We start from the raw sequence: 27,463 nt of genomic DNA on the forward strand, positions 1-27,463 counted from the left end.
ACTTGATTAATTCATTAACGAGGGATGGTTTGTTTTGAAGTTTGTGGTCAACATTTATTTTGCATTTCAAACTTTCTATTTATTGACTAAGGAGAGCTTGATGACACCAAACAAAGATCCATCCTAGCCTTTAATGTTAAATGCAAATCTGGGTGGAGTGTGTGGTGCAGCATAATTGCATCTCTTCTCCGCTTGTTAGTGAGAAAACCTTATGCTGTTGCACTACCCGTGAGTACAGTGTACAGAAATGAAAATGTGGCCTTGTCATGTTTGATGTTTTTAACATTTTTTTAATGGATAGGAGGCTGTGTTGAGTACTACCTTGGGATGGAAAGTAGAGCAATTCCAGATGATAAAATAACTGCTTCTTCTGTAAAAAGTGTCAGCACACCACCCAATAATGGTCGACTGAACTACGTATCAGGATCATCATGGTGTGCTGAAACAAGCGACGCTAACTCATACCTACAGATTGATCTACAGACACTTCATATCATTTGTGCTGTGTCAACTCAAGGGAATTCTCAAGCAAATCAGTGGGTGAAGAACTACACACTGCAATTATCTACAGATGGGACAACCTGGACAGACTACACAGAAGGTGGATTAGTTAAGGTATAAAATATGTTCTGTATTTAAATACTATTACTCAAAGATATGATAGTAAGGCTGCATTTACTCTATGCGGATGTGTCATAGCCCCATAAATCTGAGGGTATTGACCTTAAGGTAGGTGAAATGTGGTCCTTTCTTCCAAAAAGCTGTACCGTGCCTAATTGAGTGATACATATTGTCAAACGGATACCATGAAACTGAAATTGGCAGGGAAAAATCTCTGGCAAGCTGTAATTAAATCAAGTAAGTTGTGAACTTTAGTAGATGTAAAGGTGTATAGCAGATCAATAGACGGGTTATTTCCATATTCATGGTTGGTGAATCACACGTGGTGCAGAAGACGAGGGTATGAATACTTAGAAGATGTTCAAAGAACAGCAAGGGGATTCACTTAACATTCTTTGAAATAATTTTAATTCAGCCAGAGGTTACATGAAACATACCCTGCCAGCCTTTCAAGTGTACAAAACAACAGAAAAGTTAGGTTGAACAACATCAGAGGCGTTGTAAAGGGACACACCTTGCACGTCACCAGAAAAATGTAAACAGCCCTCTGTTAAGTCAATCGAAAGTACTCCTCGTGTAGAGCTGTAACAAAGAGAACAGGTTTTGGCTCGCATTTCCCTCCTTTTCCCATGGTTTTGTTGCCAGAGTGTTGTTAGGTATTTGTCATTATACAAGAATACCCCAAATCCTTCATTCACTGTACATAATCTCATTTCAAGTCATCTCTGGCAAGGGAAAATGCAACCAAACTGGATGAGTGGGTAAACTTTCTATTGTGGTGATGGCTTGCATTGGCTAGGAATATAATCATATCTTTCCATAATCGCCATGTGCTGAAAAACAGTTTTCAAAATGGTAACCTCTAGATTTCTACTTGGTTTAGAAACAAATGCTAGAGATGAAAACGTATTCACTCTGAGAATCGTTTAAGCAATTATTAGTAAAATACAAGATTATCGGATACAATGAATACATGAAGTTCATATATTTTGAACTGCGGTTTTAGATACGTATGATGCACGATCCTCGCAGTAGATAGCGCTATTTATGCAATAGCGAAAAATCAGACCTGAGAAAATCAGACCTGAGAAAATCAGGCCTGTACGGGATTCGAACCACTGACCGCAATTTGTAGAGCGCTACACTAGTATCGCATAGGTCAGTGGTTCGAGTCCCGTACAGGCCTGATTTTTTTCAGGTCTGATTTTTCGCTATAGCATAAATAGCGCTATCTACTGCGAGGATCGTGCATCATACGTATCTAATACCGCAGTTCAAAATATATGAACTTCATATTTACATTGTATCCGATTTATCACTTTCACGGGTTTATTACGAATCAACTCAACGGCCTGCTCCCAGTTGGCTTGTTAGCTCATTGCTAGAGCGCTGCACTAGTATCGCAGAGGTCAGTGGTTCGAATCCCGTACAGGCCTGATTTTTTTCAGGTCTGATTTTTCGCTATTGCATAAATAGTGCTATCTACTGCGAGGATCGTGCATCGTACGTATACAAGATTTTATTCTTTAGGTTTAGCAGATTCAGTATCTGGTTGACTATTCAACAATATTCGTGGAGCCTTGTGAGCAAACAACTTTAAATTACTGAGAAGTTTCTGCCATCCACCACCTTACCACCTCTACCACCCAGTGGTTTAGATCTTACTTCGCACATAGGTTACAAATTACATCAGTCTGAGGTGCTTGGGCAGCAGCTAATAAAGTGCTTAAAAGGGTAACCCCAGGCAGTATCCTGGGACTAATTCTTTTTTTATTTATGTGATGATCTTCTAGGCTGTCAGCCATTTAGTGATATTATTGTTCTTGTCAACGATACTATGATGTATTAATTATCCTGAAACCTTAGTGACCTTTAATATCACCTCAATGATGACCTGGAAACAGTGTCAGAAATCAAGAAATCTCTTGACATATCGAAATATTAAATTTGTCATCTTGGAAAGTACTCAAAAGCTTAAACGTATCTGGGAAATTTTGATTTAAGCTATATAACAGCATAAGAGTTGATTGGAAAAAATTGTCATACAAATACTTAGGTGTAACACACTTAATCACATAGTCATACATGTATTATGGGGAATAAGAATAATGAAAACTTTGTCAGCATAACAATACCTACAAAATAAAGCTGCCGAGGTTTTGTTTCATTCATTACTCACCCCGAAGCTCATCAACTGAAACAAGCCCCTTTAGACAACTTTTTCACCGCTCGACAAATATAATTGGCAAAATTGATTTTAACTGTCGTCAGTTCCACACTCAAACTGTTCATTCTTTTAACAAAAGAAGATCCAAAAGTCTTCCTTGAATTAATTGGGGCAAACTTTCGCCTACCAAGCTGCAAAGATTAAAACAGCCTTCGGGTTGACTTGAAAGGAACAAGTTTATTCATGGCCTATCAACTTGGAAAAAATATTGTAATGACAAATGGTTATTTACATTTTTCTAGGTATTTGAAGGAAATGATGATAGGAACACAAAAGTTAAGCAAATTGTTTATGGAGTGTTAACAAGATATCTGCGATTTCGGCCTCAAACTGACCAGGGTGGGGTTTGTATGAGAACAGAAGTATTTGGAGTGAAACAAAAGCCAAGTGAGTGAGGAAATAAATGTTTTGTGATGTCAACTTCACACAGCAACTTTTTAATCAACGCATTTCTGACCAGTAGAGCTCATCCATCGCAAATTACTTAAAGAGGGAACACAACATTGAGGATAGGAATCCCTCAGAAAAGTTTACTATCCTAAGAAAGAGCAGACTGGACTGTTTGATATAACGAAATCAAGCAAAGTTTTGTGTGTAATTATTGTCTTTGCTTCTTATCAGTCACTTTCTTTTCACGTTTCATATTTGTCACCAAATGCACATTACATTGGGATTTATTTGTCAAGTATGAACTAACTTGTGCTTTTCACTGGAAATCAATCCGCCAAATATGTGTTGATGTTTTTATTCTTGTTGATTGTCTGTGCATTTAAAATGCGTTTCGCGTGATTCAAGAGAAAAATCTGAAACTGACTTTAAATTATATTTTGCAGCATGTAACATGGAGGCCATTGGTCTGGCCAGTGGTGGTACAATTCCAAACAGCAGCTTCACAGCCACATCGTTTTATGACGATAGATATAAACCTTTCCTTGGTCGCCTAAATGCAAATGCAAGGGGTTGGGGACCCAAGCAAAGAAATGATCCTAAAGACTACTTACAAATAGACCTGCTGTATGAGCACTTTATCTGTGCTGTCGCTACTCAAGGAAGTAAGGAATCCGATGAATGGACAAGAGAGTACAAGATTAATTTGTCATTGGATGGAGCAAAGTTTTTCGCTTATAATGAAACCAGTATTGAAAAGGTTGTTGTGTGTGAAGATCATTTCTTATACATCAGTTTTTCAATATTGAGCCTCAATTCTCTTTCAAGTGACCTTCAAACTGTTACTGATTTATTTAAGTCCCCCAGGTAGAAAGAAAAATCTCTGTACATGGTGTAAATATGTAAATGACAGTTAACTACCAATATGATCATGTTAATAAGTCCAAGTCAACTGGATTCATGGTAGTAATTACAACTCTAACTAAACCGCCTCCCGGTTAGCTCAATTGGTTAGAGCCCCGGACTGTTGTGCGGGAGGTCGAGGTCGATGGTTCGAGCCGCGGCTGGACCAACACTCAAGGTCTTAAAATAACTGAGGAGAGTGCGCTACCTTTCTCTAATATCAAGAAATGGATAGACATTCTAGTCTTTTCGGATAAGGACGAATAAACCGCAGGTCCCGTCTCCTGCATCTATTGATTAGTTAATTTGGTTAGGCAGGGGACCCAGTCACGAGATTACTGTGATGTGGTCTGGCCTATTTACTGGGAATTGGTGGGGAGGGGGCATCTTCAAATACGTTTCCTTCGATTGTTTGAAAACTGCTGATGCAGTCCGGCCAAAGTCCCCCGAAAAGTGTAGTGATGCGCATTTGATCATATCCACATGTTAATTTGCGCAATATAAATATTGAATTATTATTATTATTATTATTAATTATTATTATTATTTATTATTATTATTATTATTATTATTATTATTATTATTATTATTATAATATTGTGATTTTCTTGTTTTCAAGAAAAATGAACGATATATTTAACAGGGAATATCACCAGCAGTGCACTACACAGGATACTGTTTTATCTTCAAGTGCCTCTGGTACTTTAATATATTAAAAAAGATTTGTCCAAAGGTTGTAGTGCCAGAAATGATATTCAGCTTCAAAGGCACAGTCACCCAGTGTGATGCACAATTTAATTTTTTTTTTTTTGTCGTGATTTCTGGACGTCAGAGACCTGTTCTCATTCAGAACTCAATGGCTCATGGTTCACGGGCCGATACTTGCAGTTCGTGTAGTTATTGATGCAGTTTGTTGGAAGAGAACATTTTAGTACTTAACGATAATTCTATTTTTTTGCACCTCAAACTACAGCTCTTTCCCGGAAACTCAAATAGAGACAGTATTGTGAAAAACAGTCTACAGGAATTTGTAAGTGCAAAGTTTATCCGATTTCAACCAACACAGAGAAAGGTATGGAAAGTTCTGAGAGTGGAAGTTTATGGAATACTTCTAACTAAAGGTATTTATTGCTGTTCTATTTGTTGCAAAATTGTCACACTAACCAATGATTCGCGGAAGGCAAGATTGGGTAATTTTACCAAGCTAAATGCCAGTTCAGTATTCACAAATATTTACATGTGCTGAGACTTGGTTGAATGGGAATTGGATATGCAAAATCTTTAATTCTTGGTTGAGCCTAAAATATCACAACCACTATCCTGGGATCCTGAAGGTACCTGTAGTGTATTTGGGGCTCGATAAACTACGATAGAGAATTACGTGAATTAGACCAAGAGCCCTAAACAACCGCTTTATTAGAATACCATAAGCTTAATTATATGCAACCATATATAACGATAATCACATGAGGGCGGTCAAGGGTGTGCTAGTCGATGAGTACAGATTATCTAATAGCTGAGGAATTTATCCAAATATAGCAACAAGCACCACACTTTTCCCAAATTAGCCTTTCTGCAACTTTTACTTTAAGAATGAAGAAAATGTCTTGTTCTTGTTGTATTTGGTGATTATGGTTTTCACAGATATAAATGGCAAAGAACTTCTCTGAATCGCTTCAGGATTCTGATTTTATTTTTTCCTTTTTTTCCTTTCACTTTTAAATAGAGATGGATTAATTTGCTTAATTCATATGATGTAATATAAATTTGTAAAATAAATCATATCTGTAGAAATCTAGCATTGGATTGATATTGTTGGTGCGTACAAGATTCCCTGGATATGCAGTATTTCTGTATAAAAGTACCCTTAATTATGTTCTAGGCATTTTTCCACTTAAAAAAACCAGGCCAGGTTGCACAGATAGAAGATTATTGGCAAATGTAAAAACAAAATGCCAGAGATGACGGTAAAATGCTGTAGCGTTGCAGTTTCTGGAACTTAGAGGTTTCCATGTCAACAAAGTTCTTAATCTCACGAATTGCATCTTCACACTCCATTGAGGAAGACTATAGTTCTAGTGTGAAGATCCAATCAACGTATCTGGTGATCCTCTACACTACTTTGTATATATGTACCTCCTCCTTAGTGTACCATTTTGGTTAATTACATATCCTTTTTGAAGTACACATCAATCTTCAACTAAGAATGGAAGCATGCTAATCTCTTGATGTTTGTTTCAGTTCCTTCAAAACCTCCTACTGCCCTCAAGTTGACTGCAAGTTCTCCTACCAGTATTATTGCTTCCTGGCAGTTACCACCAGTATTTGCGAGACATGGAAGAATCAAAGGGTTTAAACTCTTCTACAGAAAAAAAGAGTCTGGTAAAACAGCAAAAACTTCTGTTATTAACAATGGAACAAGATTTAGTAGAAATGTGTCTGGGCTTGAAAGGTACACTGAGTATGAATTCCAAGTGTTAGCCTTCACATCTTTTGGTGATGGACCAAAGAGTACAGTGAAGACAGAAAAAACAATGGAAGATGGTATGTGACAGATCAAGGACAGTAAGAACCTTTTAACTGTATTTTGTGAATTGTTGCATGTTCATGGTAGGTGTCCTGACAAATACACTATAGGTAACCAAACATGACGAGAAGAGTGAACAAGTAGATATTTGGGAATTGATTGATTACTTTGTTAAAAATTTGAAAACGTAATGGCAAATTTGTCCCTGTTGTGACAATTAGATTCCTAGATTTTCAATTTTTTTTTTCAATCAGTCAAATCTGGCAGTGTGATATTGTTATGTCTTGCTGATATATTTTAGCAAAAGCTAGCTTCTGTAGTACTTCGTTGCTTAAAGAACTACAAATATATAATATTCTATTAAATTAATCATTCACAAATCGCCCTAATCGACCCTTAACATGAAATGTACCACTAAGAGAAACGGCCATTTTTCAAATTCTTTTGAAAGAAAATGGGAATAATCAATATCCTGCATCTATGAGCTGTTCATTGTCACGTAAGAAATGTCAATTGAAAAAAGATAGGGAAAAAAAGTTTTAAAGTACTTTCTTTAGAAAAAAACCGACATCCTTTTCTGTGTGAAACGATGTCAGTTTACTAACATTTTGGACCCACTCCTAAGAAGAGTGAAAGAAATGATGTGACCTGTACCAGCATGGTTGAAAAACTGATATGAAAAGATGAAACACTAAGTAAATGCACCTTATTGGGCATGCATGATTTTCAGTTACATTACAACTTAGACCCAGTTCAGACGCCGATCTTTTCATGAGCCAAACTTAATTCCTTGAATTAAGTGCACGAAAAGATCGGTGTCTGAATCAATGTGGAACGGCTGTTTCAATCTGGAACGGCTCAACCGTTCTTCCCGCCTGGTTTGGCCAAGAATTTCGCCTTTGGAAAGCCTTTGGAACGGCTTTGATTCGGACGCCGTACTTTTCATGTGCCGATCTCAATGCATAAATTGTTTTATTGTATTTTGCAAGCAGTTTGACTGGTTTTACTGGAACTGTATTTGGAACAGCCAAAAAGAACGGCGTCTGAATCAACAGGTGTACTTTTGTTAATTTGGGTCAGTCCAAATTCGAATTGAGTTCGGCTCATGAAAAGTTTGGCATCTAAACCGGGTCTTAGACATTTGAAAGGAATACCTTGATATCTTTCTGGAAGAAAAGTCATTAGTAAAAGGTGCAGGTTAACTGCACCATTTATAATGTCCAGACACTCCATCTGCGATACTAATCGTAACTGCTCAATTGCAGCTCCTTCACAACCACCCACTCATTTTAATGTCATTGTGAACTCTTCAACCAGTGTCACAGCTTCATGGCAGCCACCACCAGAAGAATCCAGACATGGAATCATTGAAGGATTTAAACTGCACTATAAAAAGAAAGACTCTGGCTCAGCAACCGTCTTGACTATTAACAGTAGAAAAACATCAACAAGGGTTACAAAGCTTTATAGATACACAGAATATGAATTTCAAGTGTTAGCGTTCACTTCTGCTGGTGACGGACCAAACAGTTCCGCTGTTTTTAGGACAACAATGGAAGATGGTGAGAAGCAGAAGTGCTTTAACTAACATTTCAAAAATAGTACCATCATAGTTGTTGAGAAAAAGGTGATGTTACTGATTGATTGAGGTTGATAGCTCTCAATTGTGGACTCCAGTCCTAAATAGTTCAGCTTGCCTCTTCAATTAGTTCTAAACTCGGTATTAATGAGATCTTCTTCTTCGTAAGGCGTTGTGATTAATCATGCAATAGTTTGATTTGATGACTAGAGTTGTTCAGGTGCTGAGATGAACCTAAACTCAACTTAATTTTTTTAGATTATCCCTTTAACTTACCAGTTCCTTTAACACTAAAATAGGTTGGCAGTACATCCTTGTGTTACGTTTTTACAGCATACTGCAACATGCTTGGGATTTATTGTTGTTTTCAGTGAAACAAAGCGTACCCCGTCAAGATTAGATGAATGAATTGATCCATGAATTGATAAATGAGTGGATGAATCCGCTAGTAGTTTCAAGAATGCAATAACGAATTTAACATTTGGTCATTGAATCCCTAGTCGTTTCAGAAATGCAGTAATGGATTGATTATTTGAATATTGAACCCATTTGAAAAGGCGCGGAGCATTGTTAAAATCAGAAATCGACCTCTGATTTGAATAATGATCCACGCAATTTCAAAATGGTTTTAATATTCAAATAATCAATCCATTATTGCGTTCTTGAAGCGGCTGGTGGGTTCAATATTCAATTAGTTGATGCGATCTTGAGAGGTACGCTTCACTTGGTTTGACCATAATACACTTACATGTAAAGATTTTCCTTCTAATTTTTTCGTCAATAATCACATTATCTCTGTTCTTCCAGCTCCCAGTGAACCTACGTCTTTGTCTTTTGTTGATGTGCCACCCAGCAATTTGCATGGTCCAAGAGTAGCCTTGTCGTGGAGTAAGCCTACAGAACCGAATGGAGTTATCAAAAGTTACACTTTGTTTTACAGTCACGGTGGAGATGCACCAATAAAGATTACTGGAATAGGCAAAGATGCATTAAGTCGTACAGTTGATGTGTTGGGTGGAGTTAGTTACCAGTTTCATGTCAGAGCTGTCACAATTAAACCGGGACCAAATGGGACGATAACTGTACCTACCAAGGAATATGGTAAACTGTGCTTTCAAAATAAACACAGGATTACGAAAAAAAAAGCGGTGATGGGCTAAATTGGTTTTCCGTATGTCTTGATTGAGGTTGATAACTTCAGCAGAAGTACATATCTATAGATGATTCACCTATACCACTTTACAATACATATATTGAATAATAAACACGAATAATTAAATTAGAGAATTACTGAAAATAAGTTCATAAATGAATAAATAGGTAACTGATAACCGCCTCCCAGTTAGAACCGCCTCCCAGTTAGCTCAATGGATAGAGCACTGGACTGTTGTGCGGGAGGTCGAGAGTTCGAGCCCCGGCCGGACCAACACTCAAGGTCTTAAAATAATTGAGAAGAATTTGCTACCTTTCTATAACATCAAGAAATGGTTGGATATTCTAGTCTTCTCGGATAGGGACGAATAAATGGAGGTCCCGTCTCCTGCAGGGTTGGAGGTAGGAGACGTTAATTTCCCACGCACGAGATTAATGTGTGATGGATGTCCTCCCCTGGGGTGGGATGGGTGGGTTTACTGGGCCCGCTCTAATTGGCGCAAGCTGTTGCGGTGTCCCTGACGGTCGGCGAAGCTAATAAAATAAAATAAAATGCTATTTGTTTATCAATCAACCAAAAAATGTTTTGCTTTTTGTTAGCTGACAACGAAGTTTCAACTGTGACTTTACTTTATTGAAAGTTCTTGGTATTTCTCCCCCAATTATTGAACAAATATTTCCACTTTGTGAATAGAATACCAAACCATACTTTTCCAAAAAGTAGCTATCCTGTCTTTTAATAAGTGTGAGGTTTTTACTCTATTAATTAGCACCCAGTGTTGGTCCAAAACCTGCCTCACCCTCTCAAGTGGAAAAGACGACTTTTAACATTTCATGGGAACCTCTACCAAGAGAAAAGAGTTTTGGAGAAGTAATTTTGTATGAAGTCAGGGCCATCTTCTTGGAGAAGGGAAATTTACACAAAAGATCTGTCAGCAACAGCCCCTCTGCCAATACGTCAACGACATTTGTGGTCCTGTCTGACCTTGAGCTTTGTACTAAATATAATGTCTCTGTTCGAGCTTATACTAGAGCAGGGCCTGGACCCTATGGTAAACCTTTACAACTGGAAACATCAAGTGAGTTTGATGAGACTTTTATGAAAATTATCTTGGTTTGTGACATGATTGGTGAAAAACAAATTGTAAAAAAAATTTAACATAGTGATGGGGTCAGTTACATGTAAGTTAGATGGTTCAGAAATGTTAGAGCTAAAATTACATTGTCTGGCAGAGTACGACTCATTATACTGCGCCTGCTTCCTGGTAAAAAAGCAAGTGACGAGAAAGATTGAAGCTAGAACTGTTTTCAACTTTTAAACAAGTGGTGCACTTGTTACATTTGATGGATTGTAGTCAGTAATTAAATTCCTAGTCAGGGCAATTTTTTTCTGTCACAACCCTATTGGGTTAAAGTACAACTTGATCTTTATTCGAGCTGAACTTTTTTCTTAATAATATTTGTTTCATAATTTTTTTTCTATTTCATTTTATTATATGATCACTGAAAATTTTCAAACAAGCATTCATTACATGATTAAATTATTTGCTTAAGTTATTCTGACTCAACAACTTGGACAAAGTACTTTAGAATTTTCTAAAACTTGTTTTTCCAACATAACACCAAAGGACCTGAAGCACCAGAGGAATTTAAGGCAACGGCAACTGGAACAAACCAGGTTACACTGGCTTGGAAACAATATGATAAAAAGGAAAAAATTGAATACACTGTAAGTTGGATTGATATTAACGCATTTGTTGTCTTTGAGAGGAATTTGCGCACATGTAATTATGAATGGTATACCGTCCATAGTTAGACATGGTTTGGAACTGACCATTTGGATGAGATGTTATATGTATATGTATAGAACTATTGCTAATACTTATAAACGTGTACACCACAAGTATACCACAGAAAGTTCTTAAGATATTGTCATCGGTAGGATTTTGTCTCAATTGAAATTTAATTTTCAAAAGAAAAAACAACTCTTATCTAGATTTTCAAGGAAAGTTAACCCTAGTGAATGATTTCATTCATAGTGAGAGCAATTTCATCTTAGTTGCAACTTTATGTGGATAAAAAACGAAAGTCCTAATATTTTCGTCGTATCTGTGCACAATTCTCGCAATAAAGAGCACTTTAAGCAATAGTGAAAATCGCACCTGGAAAAATTCAAGCCTGTACGGGATTCGAACCACTGACCTCTGCGATACTAGTGCTGCGCTCTACCAATTGAGCTGACAAGCCAACTGGGAGCACTACATGCAGGTCATCAAATTAGTCCGACATAAACCTGCGAGATGATAAATCAAACACAACAATATATGAACTTCATATATCTGAACTGCGGTTATAGGAACGTATTTGTGCACGATCCTCGCAGTAAAGAGCACTATTTAAGCAATACTGAAAATCAGACCTGAAAAAATTCCGGTCTGTATGGGAATCCCGCACAGGCCTGAATCTTTTATGTCGGACTAATTTGATGACCTGCTCCCAGTTGGCTTTCTGCTCAATTGGTAGAGCGCTGCATTAGTATCGCAGAGGTCAGTGGTTCGAGTCCCGTACAAACCTGAATTTTTTCAGGTCTGATATTCACTATTGCTTGAATAGTGCTCTTTACTGCGAGGATCGTGCACAAATACGTTTCTTTAACCGCCGTTCAGAGATATGAATTTCATATATTAATTGTGTTTAATATTTTCTTCAGCACAAATTTTCCTCAATTTTTATATATTTCACAAACTGATCATGAGTTTGACAGGAGGCCGAATTGCACAAGGAAAAATATTAGTTTTCGTTAAATCCTATCCTAAGCTCGCTCTTCAAATATCACAAATTTTAACTGGACCGAATTAAAAGGTCATCACTCCAAAACTAATATCTTTTATCTGAACATTATCTGTTACTCGAAGTTTACAGGTTATGATGCTGTGTTAAAAACTTAACACTGTTCAAGCTTGCTCCCATCAGAGATTTTCGTAATTACATTAACGTATAACTTGACGTGGATTGTAGAAACATTAAATTTGAAATAATTTTAGAACTGAACCTGTTGTAATATATAATGAAGGTGAAGTATACTGGAACAAAGGACTACAATAAAACGTTCAAAGCTGTTGAGAAGAGTATAGAAAGAATAGAGACAACAACGAAGACTGTAACAGAATTGATTCCAGGCACCACATATGTATTTAAAGTTCATGGCAGTTCCATTTGTGGCGAAAGCATTTCTAAGAACATCTCAGTGACAACACATATGAAAGGTGAGTTTCTGAATCGTTAAGGCTGACTAATCATTGTAGTAAGTAATCTACGAAGTCAATGCCAATGATATCAGGCTTTTGCAAACTACTTTTTACGTAGATCTGGCCCCGGTTGTTCAAAGGGTGGTGTACGCTATCCTCTGGATAAATCTCTAACCGGCTTATAGTGAGGTACTTTTTGTTAATACCTCTTTACTGGGTAGCGATTTATCCGCCCTTTGAACGACTGGACTCAGTTTTCGATGTTTATGTGCTTTCAAAGGGAATTGGTGAAACTGAATTTCTTCCTGCTGTTGAAAGCAATTGATTTTAATATTGACAGGGGATAATCAAAAGTACGCAATACAGTGATGAAAAAATAGTTACTTGTATATCGATTTTCCGGAAGTTTGTTACTTTGCGACCATCAATATTATTGGTAACGCCGTGAAATTCAGTCAAACCCAAATGAATTAGTAATGATAATAATAATAATAATAATAGTAATAATAATGATAATAATAATAATAATGATATTTTAGCAGGGAGCCCACTATACCAAAGGCTGCTCTGCAGTGGGGCCCTGCAAAAGTATCTTACTGTCATTTTGTTCAAGTTACTTCTTGAAGAGAGTATTTTCATTGATTCACTAGTTAGATTCTGCGCAGTGTCATAAATTACCCACTGAACGTGTTATCATACAGCTATGTTATCGCCTTTAATAGCAACCCTTTCCTTTGCAAAAGTGTTGTTGTGATACAAAGGTTTTTCTTTCTTACCAGCTCCTGAAGCCCCTATTCCACGTAATGTTAGCGATGTTGAGGTTTCCGAAACAGCTGTTGATATTTTTCTGTGGCCCGTTGAACAAAAATATGGTCCAATAAGGTAATTATCAACACGAATGTGATTTGCTGAGGCACGAAAGAGTAATTTTTCACTGGCTGAGTGGAACGAAGTAAGTGAAAGATGTTTTTCTCACGCGCCGCTGGGGCCTGGGTATAGGTCATGTGACCTATGGGCGGGCAGTTGTTTTTGTTGCGTCCGCCATTGCCAACTCTCCTGCCCACCCACCCAAAGATTTTAAATATTTATACAATACCAGTATAATGTACTAGCCTGGAACTTTTTTCGTTATTTCCGGTCTTAGTGTATGCTACTTGTATCAGCTTTGAATTTGCAATAAAGGTCAGGTTGCGGCGGTCAGCTTGACATGGCTACCAGCGGTGTGTGAGAAGGTTGATTTTGCCTTCACTACTCAACCGGACACACAAAGAGTTGATATCTGGGCGGGTTTGCCAGCCAAGCCACCGTTTATTTAACGCCGAATCGATATGCTAACACGAAAACCACTAAAAACCAGCAGGTGGAAAAAACGGGGAACGTGTACCCTCGACCAAGGCAGCAGTGCCACCCTTAGGGTTTTAGGGTATCCTATGAATGACATTTTTACATAGTTACTTAAGGTACTATGCAAGTACCGCTCTAATTTATACAAAAGACGAAAACGAAAAAGAAGAGCTACACAATGTGAAGACTGATCGTAGAATGCCTTGCCCTACTAACGACCTCTACTTACAAACCACGATTCCATAACTCCCCGCATACCTCGCAACCACCCCCAGTCCTCCAATACGTGCCGGCAAAATATGAATTTATGCTAAGTAGGATTACCACAAATTATATAATGATCCTTCCTTAAGATGAGGTAAGATTTCCAGCCATAATTCGAGAAATTAGGTCACGTGCGTACAGACTACCGATCAACCAACCAACAAAAGGGTCTCATCGTTGAAAATTCAATTTTTATAGTGATTTAGTCGGTTGAAAAAACTCTTGGTAAGCGCTTTTTACCTATAGTAAGCTTATGGCATGTTTTTGAAAGCGAGATAAACTCCAGCAGGAGGGTTCAAGTCCGTTATATGCACCCAATCATTGATTGAGTGCATATAACAAAATACACTTAAGTGTTATTTTTATGGCCTTTTCGGAGTTGGCAGTCATAGGTTAAGCATTTTTGTTTTTTACGTTTCAGTGCTTATCAAGTTATTGTTCTGAAAGTCGCTGATGGTGTTGAAGAGCTACCCGACAATTATGATTCAAAACTGAAAGGTGCAAGTGATGCTAATAAAGAGAACGTGAATTTTTACATCGCTGCTGAGATAAAAAATATCCCATTACTCGACAAACCTCGGAAATTTACTGTTGGCGATGGTAAAATAACTGAAGAATATGTGAATGAAGAACTTGAAAAAGGAGAAAACTACATTGTGTATGAGAGAGCTCTAACTAAAACCAAGAAGGTATGTAACCTTATTACTCCAAACATTTTCCTCTCATTGCAACCAGAACCATCTGGCCATGAGTGTGGTGAAACGGTTTGTCTTTTCTTTTCGAAAAACATATGTAATGTAAACCCAGTCCAGAATTGTTTTACTGCGGAGGAGGCGTATCCTAAACTCAGTAGAGTACCAACGTGCTTCCATTAGTTGTTTCCGTTGCTACTTTGATTTTGAAGCACGTGCATTTTTATGTGCTTCTTTTTTTTAATATTTTACAGGAGGAATTAAAAGGGAAAGCAAGGATGGTTGCCAAAATTTCCATCATCTCGACCACTACGGGTTTGTCTATAATTTTGTCTGATTTTCGCTATCGCATAAATAGCGCTCTCTACTGCGAGGATCGTGCATCATACGTATCTAATACCGCAGTTCAAAATATACGAACTTCATGTATTCATTGTATCTGATTTATCATCACGGGTTTATTACGAATCAACTTAACGGCCTGCTCTCAGTTGGCTTGTTAGTTCAATTGGTAGAGCGCTGCACTAGTATCGCAGAGGTCAGTGGTTCGAATCCCGTACAGGCCTGATTTTTCTCAGGTCTGATTTTCGCTATTGCATAAATAGCGCTCTCTACTGCAAGGATCGTGCATCATACGTATCTAATACCGCAGTTCAAAATATATGAACTTCATATAGTCATTGTATCTGATTTATCATCACGGGTTTATTACGAATCAACTTAACGGCCTCTTCTCAGTTGGCTTGTTAGCTCAATTGGTGGAGCGCTGCACTAGTATCGCAGAGGTCAGTGGTTCGAATCCCGTACAGGCCTGATTTTTTTCAGGTCTGATTTTCGCTATTGCATAAATAGCGCTCTCTACTGCAAGGATCGTGCATCATACGTATCTAATACCGCAGTTCAAAATATATGAACTTCATATAGTCATTGTATCTGATTTATCATCACGGGTTTATTACGAATCAACTTAACGGCCTCTTCTCAGTTGGCTTGTTAGCTCAATTGGTAGAGCGCTGCACTAGTATCGCAGAGGTCAGTGGTTCGAATCCCGTACAGGCCTGATTTTTCTCAGGTCTGATTTTCGCTATTGCATAAATAGCGCCCTCTACTGCAAGGATCGTGCATCATACGTATTTGTCTATAGTGTACTAAACTAACCATAAAGATGCATATTGAGTAATTGTACTACAAAGCAATAGAGTGCAAAATTATGTGAATAGTTTTTCAAGAGCAATATCAATTAAAACTGGGCTGGAGATCCTCTTTGTACAGTTATTTTCCAAGAAATTTTTCGTTTTCAGTTTTTCAAAGCCTGGTTTCTGCATTTTCGTTCCGATTCCTTCGATCATCATTCTGTGCTCAATCCAAGTCACCAGCTTTGAGCTTTCACCGTTGTGGACCATGCCGGCTAAATTCTCAGCGGAAGTCTACAAATTCGGTGCCTGTTTTCGGCTGTCGCATAGCAAGCTGTGATGTTTTCCTTGTTTTTTTTGGTTTTTTTTCCTTTTTTTTTATTGTAAATATCGAGTTAGTTCTTCGTCGTTGCGGGTTATGAGAATGTTTGTCCTGAGATCTCCTGCGAACCTTCAGAATACGATTGTCGGCCACTGTCGACTAAAATTCTTTTTCTAACGGCGATTTTCTGAATTTTGTTTGCCAATTGTTTACTCTAAAGCAACTATTAGCTTGCAGCACCACAAGTAAGTAATTCCAGGAGAGCTTAATTGTTATTCTCTTATGCAGAAGGTGGGAAAAAGGGAAAGTCGAGCGGTTCTAATGCTGCAGTTGTTGCTGTACCTGTGGTCCTGTTGCTGCTTCTTATACCAGCAATTGTTGTTGCAGTGTTCTTATACCGGAGGTTTGTTTCTTTTTAAGACGGAATACTAATGAATGAGCGTAGAAAAAAAAAGTATGGCAACCGAAAATTAGACATTTTGTCCTTTTTGTCAGGAGAAGGCGGTCAAGATCCAAAAGTGCCACTGAAAGATCTGTTCAACTTGATGACCTGAAAAGCGGTTCTCAAGACCTTACCTCAAGTACATCAAATCTGGTCTATCAAAATGTAGGAGACATTCGTCGGACGATTAAAGGTAGCTTTTCGTGGATAAAGGTGACATAAATACTTACGTTATACATGAGAGTTTTCTAGCAGAAGGTCAATGGAAATCTTTCACGGTTGACGTCATAACTTTTGTTTAATTGACTACACTTGAAAAGTTACTTTCATGTTAAAAAGGATTGTTGGGATGCCTTGCTATATTTTTCTAAGATATTTATTCTTTGGGTAACAAACTTATATCATACGTTAAATTTAAGACTTGGATCAGCATCATTTCAACCAGTAAAGTAGCAATAACTTCTAAAATTAATACAGTAATTGGTTTTTAACTGGGAGCAATGTGTAGTCTTGTGTTCAAACTTGCTGTAATATTATTGGCTGTAAGATTCAAGTGGTGTAACTCGTTCGTGATCGAACCAATCATCTTTTACGAACCAGACTTAGTTACGTCATCCGAAGTTGAATTTTGCTCAAGTTGTTAAAAGATCTTCTTCGTAGTACGTTGACATCAGTCTTTGTTAAAAATACTCTTTCATGGTAGATTGGACTACATTTACTTGATTAACAGTTTTAAATATAAACAAGAAAATATCAAATTAGGTAATAGGGGCTTTGTATCGAAGTACAAGTTTGGTTACAATATATGAAAAGTTAAAATACCTTAAAAATCTAATTTTTATCAAGTACTAAAAACTCCTCGAAAAATTAAAAGGCATAGAAAGCTGTTTTGCGCGGTGACAGGTTACTTTCCCAGACGAAGATTATTGAAATCTTGAAATTACCAGCCCTTTACCTCAAAAGCGTGAATTCTGTTCACGTTGACGTCCCTTGTCACAAAAGATTCTTCTCCTTCAAATATTTATTTAACACGTGAGATCCATGTTACATGATTTTCAGACACCAGACAGCTTGAGTCTTAATATTACTTTTATTAGTCGAACCACCCAAGATCTAAAGCCTGTACAAGAAACACACTCCCATACCATAATCGTTCCTTAAGCATTATCGTTATCTTAGGGCGGTGGAAAGTGTTCTTGTTGAATGAAGCAAACGAAAGAGGGCAGTCAGAGCGTACATGTTATCTAGGATGATTTTTAACACGGTCGAGTTTCCATAAAGAAGATCCAAGGAATTGCAGAAGTCATTATTAGCGATTTCTCTGCCATTCAGGTGCTGAGCAACAGCCTGTAAGTGAAGAGACAGAAGCTATTTACAGCGAGGCTGACGATGGTAAACCCAAACTAATACCTGTGGCTGAGTTTGCAAAATACTTCAAGCAAAAATCAGCAAATGGTGCTATTGTGTTGCGAGAGGAATTTAAGGTAAGATGTCTACAGTTTATCTATTTTAGATTTTAACTGTTTTCTTTTATTTCTTGTTATTGTATGACTCTGCAGTTATGAATATATCTCTAAAGAAACTGTGGTTCTGTCTCGGTGGGGGTAACAAGATAATTGGTTATATCAACTAAGTTGAAACTGTAAATTGGCTACCGTAACGAATAAAAAAAGCTGACGTTTCGAGCGTTAGCCCTTCGTCAGACGAAGGGCTAACGCTCGAAACGTCAGCTTTTTTATTGGTTATGGTGGCCATTTTACAATCTCAACTTAGTTGATATAACCAATTTTCTCGAATTGTTTCGTGTTTTATATTTTCTCCATGGGCGACTTGACATATGCTTCAGTACATTATATATCACCAATGTTTTGGAAAAAGGAAATAATTGTTTTTGTGGATGTCGTTGCAAGGGTCGCAAAAAGTGATAAAATATAATCGTTTTTGATAAAAGCACTTCTATTGCAACTCAGTTTTTACCTTTCCAGTATTTGCCAGGAGGGATGCAGTTCTCTTGGGAGATTGGTAAGAGTAACAGAGGCAAGAACCGATACGGAAACATTGTTTCATGTGAGTACAATTCATGAGCTTTGTAAGTGTTTTTAAACAACGGTAATTACATAAAACCAAGGAATTTAGATTACTCGAAGTCAGCTTCTAGAGCACAGAACGTAACTGGCGTTGCCTCTTTCAGTCGTCTATTCATCTTTCAAGGGAAGTAAGTCACTTTTGTCGAAGTAATTTCAAATTTCATTGTTGATAAATCGCAGAACTGCACTGGAGTGAACAATCACTTCAAAGTTAATAATTTACTATGTGAAGAGCTTAAATCAAGAGAGATTGTTATGTCTAAGGGCCTGATTACATGAGCCGGGCTGGCCCGGTTAGCCGGGCTGATTTCTTTTGTTTTGGTGTTCGCCAAAGCGTGAAAACAAAAGAAATCAGCCCGGCTAACCAGGCCAGCCCGGCTCATGTAATCAGGCCCTAAATGAGAAATTTCACCACACCCTACACCGTACGTTCAAAGCACAATGATTCACAAGGTTTTCTTTGTATTTCACACTATAAAAAAAACCGTGGAACTGAATGACCAATTGTTTTTGTTAACAGATGATCATTCTCGCGTCTTATTGGAGGAAATAGAGGGTGATAAAAACTCCAGTTACATAAATGCAAGCTACATTCCGGTCAGTGACAAAAAAACCACCTTGAGGTCGACACAACGACGCAATACGACAAGACAAGATAAAACTGTAGAATGACATCGACACGACTTGTTTGATATAATGGATAGATGAATTGATGAACAATGAAACAGACAGACAAAAAAATGTTTTTTACCGTTAAGGCATCTACAAAAATTTTGCTTGAATTTTTTGTCTCTCCGTTCTCTTCCTTTTTGGAGTTTAAGTTTTATCTGTTATTGTTTGTCTTCGAGAGCTAACTTTTTTATCAGACTTACCCACTATTTCAAAAAATTCTTAGCTGAAAAAAAAAACAACAACATCATTGGAAAGGACATTTAAATGGCTTGACATCGATATTTTAGTTGCCTATCATGAATTTCTGTTACCTTTTTCAAATGTCTCTTCTCAGACCTACGATGAAGTCACCATGACCTATATTGCAACACAAGGTAAAAATCACGTGAGGCGTCTCATGGAAACACTGTCAATTGTCACACGCTATCACATTTTATTGTTGAACAGCTTTTAATGGAAGTTGATTCAACGTATAGTCGGAGAACTAGCAAATGTCAGTAATAATGTGGATCAACTTCACCGGGGTCTTTGTCAGTATGTTTAACCGTGTACCCTCTACAAATGGGACACCGTTGGAACTAAAAAAAGGCGTCTTTGATTGAGGTTCGATCGTCGAAGGCAATACTGTGTGGCTGCAAATCTAACAGAGAATTCCCACACAGTTCATGCAGACGATAGTTTCTGTAATTTTCGGGGTCAAAGATTATTGCTCGTCATGAAGGGGTTCCATCACTTTATTGAATTTTTTACTGTGGCCTCTTTACAGCATTTTGAGTTGTGTCAGTGTACGTCTTTCTTTGTGGGCAAAATACTCAGGGAAAAGCAGCAATGAATGAGGGCTATTTTCAAGAAATTAACTACACTCCCAAACAAGTGACTTCTCCCATTCTTTTTTAAATAGGTGCTAATTTGCCCCAGTGAAATTAACTAATCTTTCGTCTCTCTTTTACAATTTTCTAACTCCTTTGTCTATATCTGTTAGGTCCAACGTCTTCAACTATCACTGATTTCTGGCGAATGGTCTGGCAGGAAAACAGTTCCACCATTGTGATGCTTACAAACCTGGTTGAGCTGGGAAAGGTGGGCTTAGAGAAATATTTAGAAAATATGCTTTGTGAATGGTCTGTAAAACTCGCACCATAACCTCAGCCAGCAGGCCCAAAACCAAAATCACGAGCTACTAGGCCACTCGCGTAGCATGCTGTACGACAAAGTTATTGGTCTCTACATATAGTATCACAAGTACTTTTTTTATCTTATCTTTAGGGCAAATGCGATCAGTATTGGCCAGATGATGCTACCAAATTTGGCGCCATCACGGTTACCCTACACAAGACTGAAACCTTTGCCGATTACGTCATCAGGTCATTGATCGTGACAAAGGTGGGTTGTCCTAGCATAGACACACTTAGTTTCATTTCCATCTCTTAAGTGTTAAATAAAAGGTTTTGGTCTTTTTCAGAGCCCGTTACGTAATTACAGTGTACATGTACATGATAAGAGAACACAAAATTGCGATGCATCCCAACATAGAAAAATGTACACGACAACCATTTTCTACCAGTGGTAGATCTCGGGGTAGGGCTCGGGGTGTTCAGAATTCCCCCCTCCTCCCCTCCCTTGCCATCAGACTTCTAGGTTGTTTCACCACTTGTCTGAAACCGAGACTTTTCCAACTAGAGAATTGCATATAAGTACTCAATTGAAGCAATCAAAATGATGATGATGATGATGAACTTTATTAATGTGTCAATTATAAAATAGCAGTAATAAAACCACTAAGTAAGGACACAACAAGATAATTTAGATAAAATGATAAATATACCTTTTTGAAATATCTCTTAGGTTATTTAGCTATTTAGGCGCTAGTGCAAAACAAGAACAAAAAAAATAGTTTTTGTTGTGAATCAAAGTTTAGACTTGTCAAAAAACTCCTGGATCCGCCGCTATATAACATTAAGTATTAGAGCTTTTTCTCTCTGTTGATAGTGCTTGTTGTACACTAAAATTCAGATAAGAATGATAATATTTGCTCATCTCTGTTAGAACTAAAATTACGTCATTTGAAATACTACATCTTGAATTATTTTTTTGTCACGGTAAACTACTTGCAAAGAGTGACTACGTACTTTGGGCCAAGGAAGCTCTTACTATAAGAATATCCTCAACATAGATACAAATTTTCACCTAGGACGCAGAAAAAAGGAATGTGCAGCAGTTTCATTATGTCACTTGGCCAGACAAAGGTGTCCCACACCATTCCACAGCTCTACTTGGATTTAGGCAAAAGATTCATGCCAGGCACTTGGCTACTGGTGGACCACTTCTTGTGCATTGCAGGTAAAAAGTATTGTAATATTTGAAGACTTCAAATTAAATGCTTCAAGTTTTGATAGAACTTCCACGTGAAAATATGCCAAAGACCCTCCGTTAACCTTCCTTTCATCCTAAACACTCGACGGATCGTGCTTGAAATAACTCACAGTCGCAGCACCGCTTTTTGATTAGGGAGCTTTAACAACGACGACGGCCACGGCAACGAAAACGTCTTGTCGAAATCTAACTTTTCGTTTTTGTAACTCTTTCGAGATTATTCCGATGTGTTCCACTTGGAAAATGCTGGCGAACTATTCAGGGACTATATCACTACGAACGGCGCTAAAGTAAGGAAAAAGAAAGAAAAATTAACTGTCATGCGCCAACGTTCTCGAGAAAACCTAAAATTTGGTTATTTCACGTTGTTGTTTTGCCGGGAACGGCTTAGAAATGTACCAAAATGTGAAACGCACGTGCAGTGCGATTGTTTTTGCTCATTAAGCCTATTGTTTTCTGCCGTTCTCGTTGCCGTTGCCGCTCTCGTTGCTAAAGCTCCCTATTGTGTCCATAGTAATCACAGTAGCTAATCAGAAGAAAGATTAACGTCACAAGGAACCTATGAGAACTCGAATTAAACGAGTTGAACTGTCTGAAGTGTGAGAATTACATGTGTAAATGTAGGGCTCTTTTTTTAATGAGTGTAGTTAATAAATGAACCTCAGATATCTGCTCTCAATAGTCTTATTTGATCATACAAATGACGTCAAAAATTGTAAACACGAGTAAAACCTGCCAGAAGCGAAGCCTATAGGTATACCTTCAAAGTTTGTTTCTATTCAGGTTTGGTACTTCAAAAGTCAGATTTCCGACTTTCACTGAATTCCTAGTATGTTATCTTAGTTTTCCTGCCGTTTTCCCAGTCTTTAAGAATTCTCAATTTCTACACTCCTCTTCTTTAATTATTAACCTTTTTTCATTGGTACTCTTTTGTAGTGCTGGTGTTGGTCGAACTGGCACATACATTGCTATCGACGCCATGCTGGAGAGTGCTGAGAAGATTAAAACTGTGTTCATACAGAATTACGTGCAAGTCATGCGTAAATCTCGTCCTCATATGATACAGAAAGATGTAAGCCAACAAATTAAACTTTTTTCCATGAGAGTAACAGCAGCATAATTCCTAGTAATTCTCCCCCGTACATCTTTAAGAAGAATATATATCATGAACATAGTGAAACTGATACGGTGTCTTAAGAACCCAAGCCTGATCTTTATGATGACCGTCAAAGGCCAGTAATGTTTTTGCATGACGCTCAAATGTTTATCTCTTCGAATCCGCCATTTCTACACAAGTGTAGAAAATATTGTCATTCCAGATGACGTTATCCGGATTGATATATGTCTAAAACTACAAGTTTAATAAAGAGTGTTTGTAAAGCTCAGGACTTATGAAAAAAAGAATACAACTGTAAACTGTATTTATTAAGAAAAACATTGTAGTTAAAAAAAAAAACTGAATTGCGTCTCTTTACAAGTAAGAAATAAGAAATGATCTATAACTACTACTATATTAAAATTACAGGCGACTACTCTTAAAAGTCACTCAAATGCTTCCCTCGCACTCTTAACAATGAATGAATTTCCAAATCTATTTGTCTTTACAAGAGGCGTGGCAAACCTCCTCTGCCTTCTCAGCTCATATGAAATAGAAACTGAGGGAGGGAGGCAGGAGGCTGGTAACAACAATGGACAATTCCACTCTTGTCAAGTGGTTGTTTTGAAAACGTCTTAAGTAATGTAAAATAACCATATTCAACGAGTCAGCTTTAATACGTGTTAAAGCTTTGGTGTAAATGGGGTATTAGTCACCTGAGAATTCGACTGATATATGGATAGATTTGGTCGACATCCTGTTTCAGAAGAGTTAATTTGTCTTAAAACAACGCTAAGGAAAGGTCACGTTTTTGTTGGTAATTAAGATACAGAGTTTGTTAAGCGCAGGTGATTTATTTTGACGATAAGGAATTTCTTAAATTTGGCTCTATCAAAAGCCGTCCATCTTAACAGTACTGGTATTGACTTTGTCTTTGTATAGGACCAGTATGTTTTCTTGCATCAAGCAGTGATGGAAGCTTTGGTATGTGGAAATACAGAGATTGTCCCTCAGGACCTACGAATTACAATGAACAAGCTTGCCATGGTGCATAAACCATCCAAAAAGACTGGATATGAGCAAGAGTTTAAGGTAACTAGTAACTATTCCTAGTAACTAAATTTGCTTTTGTATGTTGTAAACTGCGAGTAGACGTTAATACCTGCAGGATAGTGTATCACTTGATTCTGAGGATTCTTTTCAAAATGTGTCTTTGACTTTTTAACCTTGTCTTCATATTTCTTATACACTTCTAAGGATAAAAGAATCTCGACAACTAGCAACTGTCTCACCCACAAATCAGACTTAAATATCAAACTTTACATCAAGTGTGCTTTTGGTCATCAATAATTCCTGCAATTAACCTTTTCACGTACATACCAGTGACAAATGAAGTTCGTTGTTGATCTTGCGTCACAGTACTTTGTGTTACTTTTCTATTTACTTAAATTGTTTTTGTGTTGGGGGGGGGGGTGTTATGCGCCAGTAAAAAACACTACCTTAATCCTTAAGGAGGCAGTAATATATTAGTTCGGTAAAAAACCAAAACACTAAAGAAACAACGATAAACTAGGACTGAAGCTAATGGCTTAGGATTGAGAGGATTAAAACGGATTGCAAAAGACGAACCCAGAGAATTTAGAATAAATTTTTAAAATCCCAAGCAATGACACTACTTTTTTCAATTATGTGTTGTAGCGCTTAGAGCTTGTAACAGACGCCGAGGCTTCTCAAGAGGAAGCAAAGCAAGCATTTATGCCGGCAAACGTTGTCAAGAATAGGTTCCCTAACGTTGTTCCACGTAAGTGTTGCCTTGTCTTCGTTTGCAGTTGTTTCCGAAACACTTAACAAGACTTTTATTTACTCCTGTGTTATTTCCTAGTTGAGTCGTAAAGCAAGTGTTGTCATTCAGGCATGACTTGTGTACTGTTTGATTAGTGCGCTATTCAAGCTGCCGGTCATCGATCGTTCCGCATCATTTTGTTAGTCGTTTAAGTCAGGTCATAGCCTACAAGGGATTATGAAGTTGTACTGCGATGACTCAAACAGATAAAATGTTGTAGGTTGGAGTGATGACTAAAGTCACTGTGTTGTGTTTTGAGACAGCTTGCGTAAACTTCACCCGAAAGTGACCCAAATAGGCGTCAAAGGAAGCTGTCTAAGGTCTTGTTGGGCTTGGGATGGGGAGAAATATCTCTAGGATGACTAAAATGCGTAAAATTCGACATTTGTTTCCCCAAAACTCTATACCAAATGTCAGGTGGCGCTTCACATTGAATAATGTTTCCAACCGAGACAATCTTTTTAACTTTTGTTGGGTATATTTTTGGTCTGCATAAATACCTTTACTTCTATAATTAAACACTCTTATTCGATTCTGTCCCAGTGGACAGCGCTCGAGTGCTCTTACAAGCTTCTTCACAAGACAAGAGTTACATAAATGCCTCATACATTGACGTAAGTGCAAAAATGACCTTTTTTTATTTGGTTATGGTATATTCTGTAATTCCAACATTTTGATCAGAAAAGACTCAGAACTTTCAGGTTATTTACAATCTACATGTAAATATTTATTTTAAATTTTTTCCTTCTCGAGTTGTGGTGGTCTTATTCTTTTTCTGCTGATATACTCGTGTTGCTCAAATTGACTTCCATATTTTCTTTTGATCTTTTATTTATCAGGACTACAAACAACGTAATGCGTACATCCTGACTCAAGCGCCATTAGATAACACTATTTTAGACCTCTGGCAAATGATTTCTCAATATGATATTGGCACAGTTGTGATGTTGAATAACTTGAAAGAGGGAAAGCAGGTAAGGTTATGACATGTGTCTAAAAAAGCGCAAAGCAACACGCTTCACTCTTAGCAACGGAGAAGTCATTTAGTTCACTTAAGATAACTTAAGACATTTTGAGAGACTTAACAGCCTTTTGGCATCCTTCATCGTCAAGAGAAAGTAATATTTTACAACGATTGTCCGAATGATTATGCTCTCAAATGTTAGACTCTAGAGGTGGAACTCTTTACTGAAAAATCCTTCCTACCTCTTTTTAGATTGCTATCGTAATATTAAATATATTCAGTGAATGGTATCACGGAATCTCCTAATAGCACTGCTTTTGTCTTTATAGAACTACCCACAATACTGGCCAAGCAAGGAATCCGCCAAGTATGGGGAAGTCACCGTCCAGCTTTTGTCTCAAGAGACTTCTAGCAATATCACTATCCGACGATTCAGCGTAGAGAATGCAGCGGTACGGTTCGCTTGTTCTAGAATTTTTAGATCCCCTTTTATCTGATTACTTTCAGGGCTCGACACTAACTTTTCAACCTACTAGCCAAGTGGCTGGTGACATCTTAGATGTTACGACAATGTCAGTTCGTTTACCAGCCAAACTGGCTAGTGGAAATCGAAATCCACAAGCCAAAACTGAATTTCTACTAAGCTGTGGCTAGTGAGCTATAGCTACCGTTAGTGTCGAGACCTGACTTTGGGGGGAACCTTTACTATAACAATAGAAAGTCGTATATGAGAACGATCCTTCGCAGTAAAGCACTATTTGAGCAATAGTGAAAATCAGACCTGAAAAAAAAAATTTCAGGCCTGTACGGGATTCGAACCACTGACCTCTGCGATACTAGTGCAGCGCTCTACTGCGAAGGATCGTTCTCATATACGTCTCATAACCGCAGTTCACACATATGTTTCATATGTTTGTTGTTGTTTGATTTATCATCTACGGGTTTATATCGAATTAATTTGATGGCCTGCTCCCAGTTGGCTTGTTAGCTCAATTGGTAGAGCGCTGCACTAGTATCGCAGAGGTCAGTGGTTCGAATCCCGTACAGGCCTGAAATTTTTTTCAGGTCTGATTTTCACTATTGCTCAAATAGTGCTTTACTGCGAAGGATCGTTCTCATATACGTCTCATAACCGCAGTTCACACATATGTTTCATATGTTTGTTGTTGTACAATAGAAAGTGTTTGTACGTTTTCCATGCGCAGGAGTTTGACCTTAACCCTTTCACTATCAGAAGAGACCAATGAAAAATTTTTCATAACATCGTCAGTACAGTGTCTGGTAGAAAGATGATCAGTAGAGAGGAAAATATTTAGTAGAGGATATTGTTTGATTTAGCATCAGATTTTCTGAACTTTTGTATGACTATGGAATCCAGCGGTGGAAGTCTTTCTTTTCTTCTTTTGCTTCTTTATTTTTCACAATTCAATGTTTCATTCCTCGTAATGAAATTAATCCTGCATGGAAAATTGATTTTTTCAATAGGGGTATCCAATGTAGAATGTGTTTGGGAATTTTACAGAAAATCCCACGATTCAATTCACAAATACGTTCATTACACCTTGTTTCGCCTCTCACGCGTAGGCT

General features: G+C 37.7%; 1 protein-coding gene across 2 annotated transcripts in view; it reads left to right on the forward strand.

The window, feature by feature from the left end:
- LOC111347191 (receptor-type tyrosine-protein phosphatase F) overlaps nt 1-27,463 on the forward strand; it is a 59,201-nt gene that overhangs the window by 29,509 nt on the left and 2,229 nt on the right. For both annotated transcript variants that reach the window (XM_088737353.1, XM_088737352.1), the window contains 28 exons: nt 302-615; nt 3,091-3,235; nt 3,682-3,995; nt 5,112-5,259; nt 6,380-6,682; nt 7,931-8,227; nt 9,052-9,345; nt 10,167-10,475; nt 11,025-11,125; nt 12,470-12,662; nt 13,424-13,526; nt 14,674-14,941; nt 15,199-15,259; nt 16,688-16,802; nt 16,895-17,034; nt 18,174-18,325; nt 18,827-18,908; nt 19,449-19,525; nt 19,935-19,974; nt 20,583-20,680; nt 20,867-20,983; nt 21,792-21,940; nt 22,910-23,045; nt 24,012-24,161; nt 24,768-24,870; nt 25,456-25,526; nt 25,752-25,886; nt 26,206-26,328. In XM_088737353.1, coding sequence (XP_088593479.1) covers nt 302-615; nt 3,091-3,235; nt 3,682-3,995; nt 5,112-5,259; nt 6,380-6,682; nt 7,931-8,227; nt 9,052-9,345; nt 10,167-10,475; nt 11,025-11,125; nt 12,470-12,662; nt 13,424-13,526; nt 14,674-14,941; nt 15,199-15,259; nt 16,688-16,802; nt 16,895-17,034; nt 18,174-18,325; nt 18,827-18,908; nt 19,449-19,525; nt 19,935-19,974; nt 20,583-20,680; nt 20,867-20,983; nt 21,792-21,940; nt 22,910-23,045; nt 24,012-24,161; nt 24,768-24,870; nt 25,456-25,526; nt 25,752-25,886; nt 26,206-26,328 — 4,538 coding nt within the window. The remainder of the gene's footprint in view (nt 1-301; nt 616-3,090; nt 3,236-3,681; nt 3,996-5,111; nt 5,260-6,379; nt 6,683-7,930; nt 8,228-9,051; nt 9,346-10,166; nt 10,476-11,024; nt 11,126-12,469; nt 12,663-13,423; nt 13,527-14,673; nt 14,942-15,198; nt 15,260-16,687; nt 16,803-16,894; nt 17,035-18,173; nt 18,326-18,826; nt 18,909-19,448; nt 19,526-19,934; nt 19,975-20,582; nt 20,681-20,866; nt 20,984-21,791; nt 21,941-22,909; nt 23,046-24,011; nt 24,162-24,767; nt 24,871-25,455; nt 25,527-25,751; nt 25,887-26,205; nt 26,329-27,463) is intronic.

The sequence above is a fragment of the Stylophora pistillata genome, chromosome 11 (genome assembly GCF_964205215.1).
Source record: "Stylophora pistillata chromosome 11, jaStyPist1.2, whole genome shotgun sequence".
Lineage (NCBI taxonomy): Eukaryota > Metazoa > Cnidaria > Anthozoa > Scleractinia > Pocilloporidae > Stylophora > Stylophora pistillata.